Source organism: Zonotrichia albicollis, chromosome 1, assembly GCF_047830755.1.
Source record: "Zonotrichia albicollis isolate bZonAlb1 chromosome 1, bZonAlb1.hap1, whole genome shotgun sequence".
Classification (NCBI taxonomy): Eukaryota; Metazoa; Chordata; class Aves; order Passeriformes; family Passerellidae; genus Zonotrichia; species Zonotrichia albicollis.
In genome coordinates this window covers 46,763,894-46,779,728 of record NC_133819.1, presented here as the reverse complement: position 1 = coordinate 46,779,728, position 15,835 = coordinate 46,763,894, and the positions used below count along the sequence as shown (strand labels likewise).

At 40.6% G+C, this 15,835-nt stretch overlaps 2 protein-coding genes across 2 annotated transcripts in view; both read right to left on the bottom strand.

Annotated features, from left to right (window-relative positions):
* Positions 1–50, bottom strand: part of BMPER (BMP binding endothelial regulator) — a 149,053-nt gene extending 149,003 nt beyond the window's left edge. The window contains exon 1 of the mRNA XM_074540317.1: positions 2–50. Within this exon, the coding sequence (XP_074396418.1) occupies positions 2–35 (34 nt within the window). The 5' untranslated portion in view covers positions 36–50. The remainder of the gene's footprint in view (position 1) is intronic.
* A 3,097-nt stretch (positions 51–3,147) lies between these two features.
* BBS9 (Bardet-Biedl syndrome 9) overlaps positions 3,148–15,835 on the bottom strand; it is a 295,956-nt gene continuing 283,268 nt past the window's right edge. The window contains exon 24 of the mRNA XM_074540268.1: positions 3,148–15,574. Coding sequence (XP_074396369.1) covers positions 15,528–15,574 — 47 coding nt within the window. The 3' untranslated portion in view covers positions 3,148–15,527. The remainder of the gene's footprint in view (positions 15,575–15,835) is intronic.

Sequence of the window (15,835 nt, the reverse complement as noted above, 5' to 3'; positions counted from 1 at the left end):
CCTCTGAACATGTGCAGCATGAAAACCTTGTCCATGGGGTGAGCTCACTTCGTCTGTTCATATTCTGTTGTGGCAGCAGTGCTGAGGAGAGGAATTTGCTCGTCTTCCTTGCTTGGAGCACCTCCTGAAAAGGGACTTTAGGTCTCCCTGTACCATGGCTGCTCCACACCTCACTGCCTTTTGCTGTCCAGTGGAAGAGCCTGCTGAGGAGTGGTGCTGCCTCCGAGTCTCCCTGGTTGCCTATCTCCTCTGTCATCGGGGAAGAGGGGAGATGAGAGAGACGCTCATCCTTAGCAGCAACCTTTGTTGCTTCCTTGGTATTGATAATGATGACATATCACAGGGGAAGATCACTCATTTAAATCTCTCATGAAGTAAAACCCAGCCTGGGAGGGAAATATGCCATCTTAATCCTCCCCCACCTTAGTTTCACCCACTCAGTGCTACAGGTTTGTCTTGGCTTTTTATCTCTCCTTTACCCATTCTGCCAAGCCTGCCTTATCAGGGGTCAGCATCCTTTCTCACTGAGTTAAGTTTCAAGGTGGGTTGGTTATTTTTTTCCCTTTTGTATCCCTGTTTAAAGAGGGACCTATTTTTCCAAGCAACATTCAAAGCTGCGGTCATTTCAGCAAAATCAGAGGGTCACACTGAAAAACGGTGTCCTGCTATCAGATACACACAGAGATTTTGTGCTATGGCAGCAGTTAAAACAGCAGTCATGTCATCAGACCACTTACCTCTTTTGTATAAGCATTGCATGGTATCAGCTGTTATTGAAAGGAGACGTTCATTAGTTCTATTTAGTGGTCGGCCTTGGCTCTTCCAGCTGATGGAGCAGTAGCTGTTCACAATTACCACTTTGTGCAGAGCTCAGCTTCTTCTCCAGGGATGATTTCCCAGTGGTCAGCCATAAAAGAATGTCATGGTCACCCAGCACCCACCCTAAAAGAAAAACAAAGCTTTATGCTTAACAACAGCAACACTGAAGAAGACAGTGATCACATTCACATTTCTCCTCATGATTTTTTTTGCAAGTCAAAATCGCTAGGAGGCCCATTCTCCACAGGCTAGGGAATTCTTCCAGAAGTGGCAGAAGGCAGCCATGAGTCATTAGCATTAGCATATATTTTCTTTTTTTCTTTTTCTTTTGGGAAGTCACTTTTCTAGGTCTTGGGCATAGGTTGTCCTAGAGTTTCCCTATCATGCAAGAAGAGTGCAATAAACATGCTGCATGTACATCAACATTGCAGGTGTCCCTGCTTTTATTACTTTCATGCTGTTACACCTTTTTCTAATACAGTTTCTTTGTGTTTATGAGACTCTTAGCATAAAGAAGAAAATATGACCCACATATACACTGTCTTGAAGGCTCTGTAGATTGGCACAAGTTGCTGCTTCTAGTTCTGGCTTGCTAAAGAACTATGCATTTACAAGGTAGTGAAGGTGGTTTGCATATCTGATCAAGCTTACACATTTCTATTGTTATTAACAACTTGCAAAAGATAAGGAGCTCTCCATCCAGTAACTTTCATCATCAAAACAAAGGTCAGGGTGAACACATGTGCTGTAGTTGGAGGCTGATAGGCTTCAGCCCTAAAAATTCTTGCAGAAAGACCTATAATTTGGGAAAGTGTTTTACCTTTATGGTGCATCAGCACACAGCAATTGAGAAGTTCAGTAGTAACTCACAGGATTGTGATGAAGACATGGCACTTTCCTGCAGGAGAGCAGCTGGGAGTTTGCAGTTCATTCCTCAGTTCTGAGTGGGCTGCAGCCTTTGAAATGTCTTTGCGTGTTCATCCATTTCAGTGCTTAATCCTGTTCTAAAAAAGAGTCTCTGCCAGTGTGGACAAACAGTATTTCTTGCACACCACTTCTCCTCTAGGAGATGATGTTAATAAACCCCAAAAGTGGCCTGATTATGTCAGAGAGGTGCTCCTGATAAAGATCTCCTTCTGCAAAATATTCAGGAAACTTAAATGGATGCAAGCAAGGTCTGGAGACCACACCAACAGGTTTTAAAACTGTAACAGGATTAAAAATCACATATGGTCAAAGTCTTTAAATAAAAGCAAAGTACAAGAAGTATCTAAAATTTACAGTGAGACTTACTTGCATAAATGTTTATAAATTTTATCAAACAACTCATAATTTTGACAGTTTTCCATAAACCCCTGGAACATGCAAAGCATTTAATTTATTTGTGGCAAGATAAAGATAATGAGCAGCATTTTAAAAGTTTATTAACATAAAATGTCCTGGCACAGTCATACTTACATACTTCTATTGTTTAAATTATATTTTCTAAGAACTCAAAAAAAAAAAAAAAAACTTACAAAAGGGAGCTTCTGATTGCAAAAGCATTCAAAATTATCCTCATCATTTGTATTCATGGAAAAGCAAACCAACCAAACAGCATAAACTAAACTGGATACAAGCACCAGCCATACCTCAAACTGAAAAATGCTTGTGTGCAGCAGAAAATATGGCTCCAATATGGAGACAATAGACTGCTGAAATAGTCCATATCAAATATGCTAAAACAACAACAAAAGAAGTAAATTACAGCATAAATGCTGAAGTTATCCCAGTGATGGGATTCCCAGCAGAAGCTGTTCCAGAGGCCACAGGCCAAGCAAACAGAGTAAAGCAGTGTATGCCGGTACTTCTTTCTGTTATTTCACTGCTGTAAGTAGCTTGCCTTCCAGAGATAATAAAAATTATTTTGTGTGAGTTATGTGGGTTTTTGTTACATTTACCCTTGAACATCTGCTGTGTCTGATAAAGGATAAGAGCTAATGAAATCACATGAAGAGTGGCATACATGGAGAACTGCTTTGTTTCCATTTGTGAGATAAACCAAGCCCTGCATTTTGCCTGCCTGTTCTACTGCCTGGTGAGTGCAACAAACAAGGAGTACTCAAGAAACATTCTATAAAATGGAAGATTGATTGATTGATTGATTGATTGGAGATGAGGATGGACCCTGTCTGTACTAGCCAGGTTCTTTATTCCATCGCCTGCCCCTGCAAAAGACCAAATGTGGTTATTGTGACAGTAGACATTCCTTCCAGCCAGGATCCAGTTGAGAAGCAGCTGCCTCTACTCAGCACAGAAAGTCAAAGGCTTTCATTTTTGCTAAAAGACAAGTCGCCATGGTATGCAAGCTGTAGGAGCATCAGTTCACCTACTAAAAGTGTACCACATGAGTCTATTCCTATTGCTACTGCTCTCCTTCACAGCAGAATTTCTCCCAGGACTGTTTTTTCTTTTGAACGACACCCAAACGCTTGCAAACTCATCGTTGAGGTTTGAGGAGCGAAATCCGCGGACTCGGAGCGTGCTCTCCTCCCCCGGCCCCCTCGCTGGCACCCACGCGAGGCAGAGGAGCCCCGCGAGTTTCCCGCCGCCCGCGGGGAGCGCAGTGCGCCGGGCGAGCCGGGCCTGTGCGCGTCGCCGCCGGCAGGGGGCGCAGCCGGGAGCGCCGAGCGCAGGGCGGGAGGAGCGGGAGCCGCTCCCGGGATGATCCCGAGCCGCGGGTCCGCTGGGAGCGAGCGGGAGAATGAATCCCTGTGTCACCATGGCGGGGCTGGGAGCACTGAGCCCAGGGAGGGAATAGCGGGAGCCGCTCCCGGGATGATCCCGAGCCGCGGGTCCGCTGGGAGCGAGCGAGAGAATGAATCCTTGTGTCACCGTGGCGGGGCTGGGAGCGCCGAGCGCAGGGAGGGAATAGCGGGAGCCGCTCCCGGGATGATCCCGAGCTGCGGGTCCGCTGGGAGCGAGCGGGAGAACCGTGTGGCACCGTGTCTCGATCTCACCTACACCTGCGAAGCGCTCTCTTGGTTTATTCTCGGAATGTGGCCTTTCTTTTAACTCTTCTGGCTTTGTCTGTACAGGACATTCGCTTTTGCTGTCCCTGCGACACACGTGATTTTATCCAGAAACAAAAGTTTTACAATACAGTAACCCCTGTTTATTGTTATTTTCCAAATACAATGCCTAACCAATTTACTGATTACCTTTTATGTTCAGTATATTGGCTATACAACGCTACAGCTGGTAATGCTGTATACAGCTCCTTACCCTTCCTTCTTGGCTTCTGGCCGAAGTGAAGCACACTCAATTAAACAGTAATACCCGATCAGACCTGCTGACGGTACCACACGTACAGAAAGCAACGATCTGACAATCATAAGCAGCCTTGTAAAGCCCCATCAATCAGGATATGTCCAAATAACGCACCTGAGCAAACTGGGGCAATCCTGCACCGATCTGCTGAAATTTCTGCAAGTTATGCAGCTTCATAATGAGTAACATGACCATTGTTAAAGAAGCAATACTGCAAGATTTAATAATTATAACTGAGCTGTCCACCACTCTTACTGGCTTAATTAAAAACTGAATATTCTGCCTATGTTTAAACCAAGTAGATGCACGTACACACACACAAAAGGCAGAAATAAGAAAGTATACTAGCAACAAAGCAGAAATTCATTTAAAATGCATTTCATTTTGCTACTGATTTCCCCAGGTCAGATTAATCTCAGACCTTCACCAAAAAGAAAACACAGAGCCACTCGGGCAAGAGGAAAAAATGCACTTCCAGAAGGCAGTGTAATTCATTTACCTGCCTCTGAACTATCTAAGGCTCTTTCAAGAGATGAGAGCAACATTACATGTGCCAGAGGTGGGCTTTTGGTGTCATTACACAAATCTGCAGGGAGTTTTTGCCAAATCCCTGAGTTTTCTAACAGTAGCATACCTCCAAATATATCATTTAGAAGCATGAGGTGAACAGAGACAGGGAATAGTATTTACTTTGGGAAAGTATCAGTCACATGTCTTGTATATATTAGCAGGTTAAACCCAGGAGAGGCAGCTGAATTACTTGTGACCAAAGAAAACAATTAATCAACAGTTTTAAGGCTTCACAGAATTTTAAATATGTATTTACATGTGGTATACACTATTTATTTTAGGTATCTTTAAACCTAGACTCTGAAGTCTGAAGTTGGCAGAAGATGGAAAACATCTTCTGAGAGGTTGCTTGGTGATAAACTATTTTCAGACAGAATAGAATTTGTGGCTTAGGGGTTCTGGGGTTTTAATTCAGCTAACTGGAAAAAAAAACATTGAGCTGCCTCTTTACCAAGTTACTTAAAATTCTTATCAGTTTTAATATTGCTATATATTATTTTAATATTGATCTAATTATCTTCATTATTCTTATGTTTGGATTAAATTGAAGTCAGTCTATATGGCTGTATGGTAGCTTGTATTAGTATGGAAGTCAGATAATAAATAAGACCGCTAGTATTAAACAGAGAAAATTATGCTGCTGAAAGTATTTTGGAAACTGCTCACCATGCTAATAGACCACATAATTTAGACTTTTTCCCTGGAAACATTCACACATTAGAGTAGTCCCAATGAGGTCAGTGTGAATAATCCCATCATGGGCAGAAGGTCCCGTACTGCAGGCACTTTTGGCAGCAGGTGCCCGTGGGAAGCCAAGATAACTCCACTCACAAGTGGGGTGGCTGCAGCATCAGGGTGTCCCTGTGTTCAAGGCTCACTTTGTGTTGGATTAGCCAGCAGTGAGTGCTGTGCAGCCAGCCAGCCACACCTCTGGCCTGAGGATACACCATCATGGTCCAGAAGGACACTGAGGACACTCCACCCCATTTAGTTATCCCTCACATTCCAGCTGGCAACAGACCTAAAACAATCCACAAACTCAGCTCAGCGGCACCTAGGGGTCACCCAGTGTTCCCTGGGACAAAGTGGTTTAATGGAAACCAGAGAGAAAGAAACCCAAGAGTCCAACTGGAAACCTCTGGAGAAAAGATGTGTGATTGCTCCATGTTTACAGACTACACCATGCAAGCTGCATGACTTGGCTGCCCACTGGCATCCCTTGGATGGCTTGAGTGGGACAGCTGCAAGATGGAGAATCCCAGCCTTTCCCTAGAGATCACCCAGGATGGCATTTCTAAGCTTTCACAATTACTTTCTTAGATTTGTTTTGAAGGAGGTGTTTACTTTCCTAAATGCTCTTATGAAGAAAGAAAAATGTCAAATAACAAATTACAGAATTGAGGGTTTCTCTATCCCACTGTAGAGCTGCTTTCAATTGTTGCTGTGCCAGCAGTAATGAAAACAACTGGACTTCTTAAAAGACCATTTCTGTGCATTTGTATTTTTAAAAAAATCAACCTCATGATCCAAATGATGATGACTTCTCATCTGTGCCATTCACAAAATGACAATGCAGGCCATCTATTAGAGAAAGTAATTCTGTGAGCACTAGCCAGCACTCACAACAATTCCACAATTTGCCTTTGGATCCACTCCAGCTGAATGAATAGACAGCACATTTCCCAAAATGCAGGAATTTTGCTGCCATGAAGCACACTGAGGACAACAATCAAGCCTCAGCTTTGTAATGATGGGATTTAAAAAAATGGTCATTTAATTTAAAATAGTCTGTGGTTTGTAAAGCTGTTTCTGCAGAGCACACAAGCACACAGAGGATGAAATGCACACGCTTTCACAGGCCTTCAGCTGCTGGCCCAAGTGCAAAGAAGGATTAAGGCAAGACAGCTTGAATTTACATGATGCAAACTAGAAGGATCAGGAAGAAAAGATGGCTCTGAAGACTATACTTTTTTTTGTCCTACAAGAGGGATAACACAAACTAAGTAGTTTTTTTACAGCTAGCAAGATCCAGCCAGATTGCAAAGGTATGAGCATGGGAGCAGCCAAACAATAGCTCTATTCTCCCACAACCAATTTCTCCAAATCTGGAGTCTCACTTTCTGGTTTCCCACACTGAGCCGCAGGCCTCAAATTTAATTAGAAAATGAGTGCAATCCAAAATATTATTGGTTAGCTTTGATAACGCAGGCAGGAACTGAACCAAGCCTAGCAGTGTGGCACAGTAACCCTACAATATTCCCATGGGCACACAGTGAAGATGAAGAGAAGTGTGGGAAACTGTAAGGAAAGGCAAAAAACTCTAATACCAGCTTATGAGTATTTGCTAAGCACCACTCTGTGTACAGTTTACAATGGGTGGAAAATACATAAAGGGGAGCCAGAATTCACCTCTGACATGAACTGGGTGAAGGCCTGGAGCTGCAGGAATCTGTGGCGAGTTTTAAGGGATGCTGGCACAACCTCTGCTGGAGTTGTGTGCTGGAGCAGGAGACTTACCCTTGAGAAGTAAAACTGATCATTCCCATTTCTGCTGTGTTCAGGAGCAGAGAGGAGCCTGTGCAGCTGTGGGGAAGGCAGAAGAGAGCTACTGCACAGCTCAGGGGCTGCACAGGAACACTGTCTGAGCCTTGACTGAACCCAGATTCGTTCTGTCCTAGCTCAGAATAAAACCCACACTCTGTTCTCCATAGAAGCCACATGACTAAGTCTAGCCTCAAGCAACGATGAAGTAGGCACAAAAAATTAAGGAGAAGGGTGCTCCTTTTGCTTGTACCCTATGGCTGGGGTTTTTTTGAACAGAAATGTCCCCTGGCCACATTGGTGAGTAAGTTTACCATTTTGGGAGCTGCTCCGCCACACCCGTGGGATGGTGAATCAGGGAGAGTTATACAACTTCGCTATTTATGGGAGGTTTCACCCACTTACCTCTGCTGCTCTCTCTGCTTGCAGTTGTGCACAACCAGTTTTGAAGGATGGGTAACCAAGAGTAAAAATGACATGGAGAAGGAATAATTTGTCTTTGAACTTGGTGAATAAAAATTCACAGTAGTGAGGGCCATCATCAGAAAGAGACAAACAAATTTCAAATCAGAAGTCAACCTGGAAATTGTTTGGTAAGGAACTGCCATACAAAAAGTCACAGTGCATAGTCACAGTGCATGTAGATTTTCATAAATGTTATGAGAAAGCCTCCCCCAACTCTACTGCAGCAATCCAAGTAAACAAATATTCAGGTAAATTCCTGAACTCACTTCCTAGCTCGGCCCCCAAGGTATGGACACATCCACTGGTTTGAGATCTAAGAAACCTAATTCAGCTAAACACTTCAGGGTTCAGACTTGTGTTTTGGTATCCCTAATTTTCTCCTCAGTGCAATGTTTTTCTTTCCAGTGCAATGATCCTGAACAAGTAGGACCAGACTGTGTTTCTGTGCAATCAAATTGTCAAGCTGAAGGTAGGGAGCTCACCAGGCTTAGCATCTCTCAGCATTCTGTAAACTGGAAACCAAAAACCAGTGGGTAGGCTTGAAAAAGTTGATCTTGGTGAGAAGAAAGAAAGGTTAAATGCACGAAGGTCTGTTAGTCATTGGGATTTATTTGCTCAGTTCTAATTTTAACTTTGGTTAGCCCAATAAAAGGTATCACATCACCGTCTGGGTAGCTGTCGTACAAAAAACAATGCAGCTACCAACTTTCCTCCATTGGATGACATACTTGGGCAGTAGCCCTTTAAAAAAAATCAGCTTCTTTAGTGCACATTTGGTTTTCCATTCATATTTTTCCTGATGGTGAAAGCAATGTTATTCACCCCAGAGAAGAATAGATACATTGTATTTCAAAAGTTTAACCAAAACACGCAGTTTGCTGCAAATTTTCCTTCTTTCAGGATTTTTAAAATACACCTACAAAGTGGTGTGTTTGCTGCTGGGCAAAATCATCAATTTACAGTCAGTGGAATTTGGTAGGAAAAAAAGGTAAAAGGAAAAAGAAATGAATGACAGGATCACAAGAGCTGACTGCTACTTACAAAAATGCAGATGATGAGATCAAGGACTAAAAGCAAAGACTCCTCTTCCCACTAAATGAGCTAATAAATGTTAAACATGGAATCATCTTTTAATAAAAGAGACAAAAATAGAAAAAACAAAACAAAACATTTCTCTGTGGTAGCTGGCATGGGAGCACTTCGACATGATTCTGCTGGGAATCCAGTTCTTTGGGTCTTCTCTTCCTCCTTCTATGACTTCTAAGTGCAGCCAAAAGGGACAAACCTCTACATTTGAAATACTGTTGCCCAGAACAATGGGAGAAATGATCCCCTCACAAGTGAAACTCCTCCCGACGGCCTCTGAGACGTGCACCCTGAAATAGGCAGTCCAGAGTCATGATGAAGGAATCACGTCGTACCACCATGACATATCCAGTTAATGCTGGAACAGCGTGTTCAAATACACTGCCAAGAGAAATTCTCTTTGTTTCTACTGGATCAGAAGCAATCACCACATATTAACCAAGCTGTATTCTTGTGAGTTCATAAGCCCAGCCACAGCTCAAATGGAAGGAAGACACTACACTTCCAGGCAGCTGGAAAAAAGCAGTTCCTGTTATATATGCAGTAACTTGACTGTTCTCCAATATTTATGGATCTTGACTTCATTATGCCATCAGGGGGAAAAAAAAGTACAATAATCCCCTTTATGTCTCTTGTAATTGAATCCAACCATGAGTATAAAATAATGTGAGCATTTGAAGTAACTATTAATTACTGACTGCTTTCTTCATAATTAACTGGAATATCATCTGTTATAGACCAACTTTTTCATATATTCTCTAACACTTCCAAGATGCTGTAGGACTAAGCTACCCTTTAATATTAATGCAGTATTAAAATCAATAGAATAAAAACTTTTTTCTTTCCCAATAAATCTGTAAACTTTGCAAATGGTCTCATCAGATTTTGCAAAGTAAGGAGGACTGGTCTAAGTCATCCTTGAATCATACCCTTGCTGGTTCCTTGCTTGTCTAAGAATAGCACCTGTGCTACCTTCATTAACAATGATATAATGTCTCAGCCTAATCAGAGGACAATGGAGCTTCCAATGTTTAAATAATATGTGAAATTCAGGAAATAGTAATTGTAACAACCAAATCAATTTAGAGAAACCATCACAACTTTTTAAAAGACAGAGAGCCAAGCTTTGTGCTGATCAAATGTCAAATTAAGTAAGTTCATTCTTCTTAACAGAATGTGTTTTGGAAATACTTTCTTTCCACATTCTCTTGGTTGAGAAGCAGAGAAAGGGCATGCTGCCCATTGCTTGATTTCCTAAACTATTTAATAGTGTTGCTATGATTGTTGAAAAGTTGCTATCATCATCCTAAGAGTGACTTCATCTATAAGTGACTGAAGTAACATGAATAAAATGCTCTGGGGTTTTATTTTGCAAGTGCTTGTTTCACATTCAGCATCACTCTCTGCAGAGAAGCAATCACTTCTAGGGTGCAGTGTGGCAGCTATTTAATGAACACCCACTAGCTGAACCTCATTCATATTGTATCACAGGAATAGTACCTTCTGGAAAGACCCTCATAATCTATTACATCATCTAGCTAGGAGTTCAGTGGTGCTAATATGTCATCTTATTTTGACATGCAGCCCCTAGCAGGAGACTATGGATGCTCTCCTGTCAAAATCAATAGCAAAATACTCACTTAAATTTATCAAAAGTAGATTTGGGCCTCTAATCAGGTTACAGTAATGAGTCAGGATGACTGACCTCCCTTCAAGAGTTCAGGCCAGGCAGCAGCTTACACAATGGGAACAGCTTTTATCTTGTTTCTACATCTGAATATACTGTCAATCTGCTGGAGCTGTGGTGGAGGGCGAGCTATGATTGGCACTGATCATTCCCACTTAGGAAGCCCTCCAAGTCTCTATTCTGCTTATAAAGACAAATGAAAATATCAAACACTGTTATCACCTTGTTCGACAGCATTAACTGGTTTTGCAGAAAATAATTTCTTAAAGGAACAGTTTTTATGATGACAGTGTGGTGTTACAGTGGTGCTAGCAAACAAATGAACAATACAATATGTTGATGCTTTATCAAATGGAAAACACTCCCATCAGAGTTAACATCAATTTACATGGTGTAGCCTGAGGGTGGGGATCTCTTCCAGGACTTCTGCTTACTTTCATGATTTTTCACCTGATATATAAGAATCCTTTCATTTAAAGGACAAGAATGGATATTGAAATCTTCAATATAGCAGGTTCATCTGAAAGCATGAATGTCTCTTACAGACATAGTAAATACAAACACATAGCAATATGTGTAAAAGAAACATCAATCTACAATAAGTGCACATGAAAACAAGTTGGCATTCTACTCCCTTTCCTGACTGCAATGACATTAAACTCTTGGAAAATACCACAGTTTTTTAAAACAATAATTATACTAATTTAAATCTATGTTCATGTTTCATTTGTTTGTACTCCTTTATATGGCAGATGTAAAGATAGAGCAGGCAGGACACTTTGTCAGACAAGACCAGGGCAATTCAATTAGCTGGGTTATGCTTCCATCCCATCATTAACTACAGCACTTGCCATACACTTAATGCAAACAGAAGTGCAAATTATCCCTGCTGTGATCTCCTGGAAAAAGCATGTTCCCCCAGGTTAGCAGCTTCTATGCAGCAAACAACCACCTGTCCTGCAAAGGAGGACAGAAATAATAATTCCTGATACTATTGACTATTGGAATATTGACATAACAGGGGACAAAAAAATAGAGAGGAAGCAACTTTTCTCACAGTTTACCTAAAAAACAAACTCATGTTGAACTTGGTTTGCTAGAGTATTAGACAAATTCTCATTGAAACAATGCATTCATAAGCTCTCCTGGGTGAATTTTGTTAATTATAAGCCTGCCCCTATGGGCACGCGCCCTCAAACAGATCAAGGCTCATGAAGCAGCATAATCCTGTGCAAACTTTACCTTTGAGCTGCAAAGGAGCTAAGTCACCTGCAAACAGTGCATGAAGATACCACATAAATACCAGAGCAACCTCATGCTGTAAAGGAGTAAATGAAGAAAGCAACAAGATGTGAAGCAAACAAAGCAGTGGGAAACTCAAGGTTAATTTCAAATGAAGAACTCATACAGAAGCTTGGGTTCAGGAGTATGTCATGTATTTTACAGCACTTTTGCACCAGTTTGGGTTTTTTTCTTAGTAGATTATTTATGAAGATTCTGTTAAGAAGGAAAGATACTTATTCAATATGATGCATACCCTGTAATTTTTTCAATTTTTTTCTCCAATGCTGGAAGAACTTCACATAGAAATACAATCTCTGCTCAACAAATTTCAGTTTATGGCAGTAAATTACTCTTTATAAGCAATACAAGAACATTGAAATTTATCTCTAATTCTCTCTGTACAGTAAATGCTGATGAAGAGAAAATAACAAGACATTATAAAGGAAAGCCCAACCCCTTGAAAGCAGAGAAATGCTGTTTTTCTGTGTTGCAGTTGAATAATAGTTGGACAGAAGAATTAATCTGGGGATGGAAATCACAGTCTTAGTTTGAACTCAGCATTGTGCACAAAGCCCAAAAAATGAGCAGCATCCAGACCTCCAGATTTTGGTCATCAGAGTAGTAATTGTTTTAATCTGTTTTTCTAAAATGCAATGGCAGAAAAACAAAATTAAAGAAAAGCCGCTGGACAATAACATTCTGAAAATAAACTTCTACCAAGAAAATAAACTTTAGAATTATTTACCTGTTTAACACAAAAATATATGCCTTATGTTAGGACTTTTTTTTAGAAAATGTATTTCAAAGTTCTAGATAATAAAAATGCCATGAATCACAGCATTATTTTCAATATGTCACAAAACTCCTTTTAGATTTATTTCAATAAAATTGCAATTTAAAATTAATTTTAGTCTTTGAGCCACTTAACCATATGAAATCCTATTCAAATAGCAAAATGTGCAGATAGGCTGCATATTTAAGCTGACCAGGCATTACTGTGAAATCCTGTTCAGAGCAGTTTGACTGGCCAGCAGTGCCTCTCTCAGCCTCAGAAACATCGCTGATGAGAACCAAACAGATGGTCGCCCCAAACTAGCAATGTTTCCTTACATTCCCTACACCTCTCTAGCTTCCAAACTTCCTCTAATTGCCCTGATTTTTTCCCAGCCAAAAAGAACTTTCTTAAAAATTCAAACTACATTTTAGACCTGCTAAGAATTACTTTACAATATTTCCTCTTAGGCTGCAGCATAAATGACTACATTTCAATTACTTCCTTCCTCTGAATTAGATGGACTATTTGGCATTGGGGGAAAGTAAGTAATTTTTATTCAATCCAACTTTTAAATTTTGATGATACTATAGAATACTGCAATTTAGCACAATATACAAAGAGGTCATACTTTGCTACTATAGACAGTTCTACCTTTTTCTTCCTTTCCCCCCTCCCCTTTATTACCAGCATATTTTCTCCTTTTGGTAAAACTATCCTCATGAGACCTGATTTTGCAAAGCATGGAGCAGAAAAGGCAAATAAGAGTGCTTCTGAACATTACATCTTAAAATGACAGAAAATAACTTAAATAAGAGTGGATGATATAATTGACCTAAGTGCCTACTTGTCATTTACGCTAAAGTCCCAATGAAGCCAGGCAGCTCTGAGCACTGGGATCACATTCAATAATGGGAATCATGACAGAGTAATATATTTCACAGAAGTCTCATAGCAGTGTACTTTCCAGCTATATTATATGCCCATAATTTAGGATTCTTTGGTCCAGGATTCTACACCATTGTGGTATGGGCTTTCTGTAGTAACTGTGCTTGATTTTTTAAGATTCCCTAGTAGCCGCTGACAAGAGGACAAAAGAAGATTTGAGATCTATAGTTAACATTTAAGCCTAATAGCTACAGTAATTGATTAGTTCTCCATGGACTTTTTTGGTCACTGAGGTGTGTACAGAGACTACAGGAGATTATTTTATTGTGTAATTTTCACAGCGCAGCAGGGTACCTTGACAATGGGCTGGATACCACCCTCCTGACAAAACACCACGGGGGAGGGATCAGAGTGAAGAAAACTCAGAGAGCAGAATCACTCCATAACAAGCAGGGGGTAGGACTTTTTCGTTCCTGGGAAAGAAGCAAGATTTCTGGCCCCACAATTTGTAGATAAATCTGAGATCTCCTGGGGGACAGAGTCATTTTTGTTGGGAGTTACAGCTCTCTTCAGCCCTAGAGCTATCAGAGGCCTTACCCAGTTCCTTGGCTACTGAGCTATTTAATAGCTAACATGTTGAAAAAGGCTTCTTGAAACAGTTATATCATGTACTGAGCCAGAATAGGGCCAGAGGGTTAAGCAACAGATGCGTGAGAGCTGCAAAGCTGGTTTTGTTTTTGGGGTGGGCGGATGTAAAGAAATTGAAAGTAGACATGGAGATGATGAAGGTTGATGGCTTAAGACATTCTGAAAAATAATGTCTCCTCATTAGCCATAGATCAAGCTAGCATTGACCACGGCAACTATTACAAACTCTTCTGAAACAGCTCAAAAGTGAGTTGGAGGGGCCTTTACTAGAGCTAGAACAGGAGCTGGTGAACCCCTGTTGAGGAAACCAACAGCAGTGTGGGATGTGGAGATGGCTCATGCACTTGCATCTACCACAGACTAAACTCCAGCTATCAGTGCATTCTGTATCTGCCATCCAAGAGACTGCAACTTATATTTTGGTATGAACTAGCAACAGTTGTTCAAATTCCTGTTTATACACTTGATCCTGGTCTCAGTTATTTTCAGTTCCAAGTGTTTTAGTAATATCTCAACTCATGCTCAGAAATCCAGACATGAGCCTGACTCTTCCAAACTCTAGGCCAAGTTTGCCTCAGTTGTTGGGTGTTGTATTTCAGGCACCTTGCATGGGCCTGACCTTCAGAAGACAAATACTCAGAACTTTCAAAATACACAACATCCAAAGCACCCTCCAACTGGATTAATAAAAATGAAGGCACTCAGAAGTTGGTAGTTACTCTTGAAAATCTTACACATAACTAGAGCAGACTGGTTGACAAGAAAAGCAGAAATCACTGGTAACCATAAAAAGATCCATGTGTTGCTGTGCTCAAGGTACTTACAGTGTAAACTTTACTCCCATTCATAGTGGCGTAGTTAATGGCAAAAGGGTTTGCCCTTTATGTCCAGTAACCATATTTTACTCTATATCTCTAGAGAGCAGGAGTCTGTATAAGCAATGAGAGAAAGGGGAAAAGAGTTGATGGATTACCAGTTTTTCTCCTGGTGGTGAATTCAGCTGTCTGGAATCATGAATGTTAGTACAGGAGGAAACGAGATAATTATCTTTTGTCAAAACTGTGATATAACAAATGTTAATATAATCTCAAAGGGAGGTACAGTTCAGAATATCTTTTAAAAAGACAAAACAGATCGTGAAACAAAGTTTGCTTTTAAGTATGTATAAACAGTCTTTGATCAATCAACTGAATCCTTAGAAAGGAATGATATATCACAAAACACAACAAAACACCCCTACCACAGTTGGGTAAGTGCTTAAACTTGGCTCACAGAAAGGATGATAGCAGTTGACAGGGAGACCCAACCAAATCATTAGAGTGGAAATTTTTTGTTTTTATATAAATTAGCACAGTTCTCTTCTTCTGGAAGCTGTAATCACTACAGAGTAAAATGGATTGGTAGTGCTGCATTATAAATGCATCTGGCATCAGATAGAATTTTTCCTGAGGGTCGTCATCAGAGTTCATGGGTTTTTGTTTCCTCTTCTGCATCCTCAGACAGACCTGGAAAGCAAAAAGGAGATGCTTAAAAATTTAGTGCAGTTGGCAACTACATGCACTATATTGTTGATTCTATCAGTTTGTGAAAGTCTTGGTTAGAGCTGGAGGAAACAATTTATTACATGCAAAACACTTAGGATAAAAAAGCTTAACTTGCAAATTCAAGTGCTCACAAGTTCAGAAATAAAAAAAAAAAGTGCAATAAAGGCAATTTCACATCAGCTTTTCTATACATATCATGTTCGAACTACAAAATCATGGACT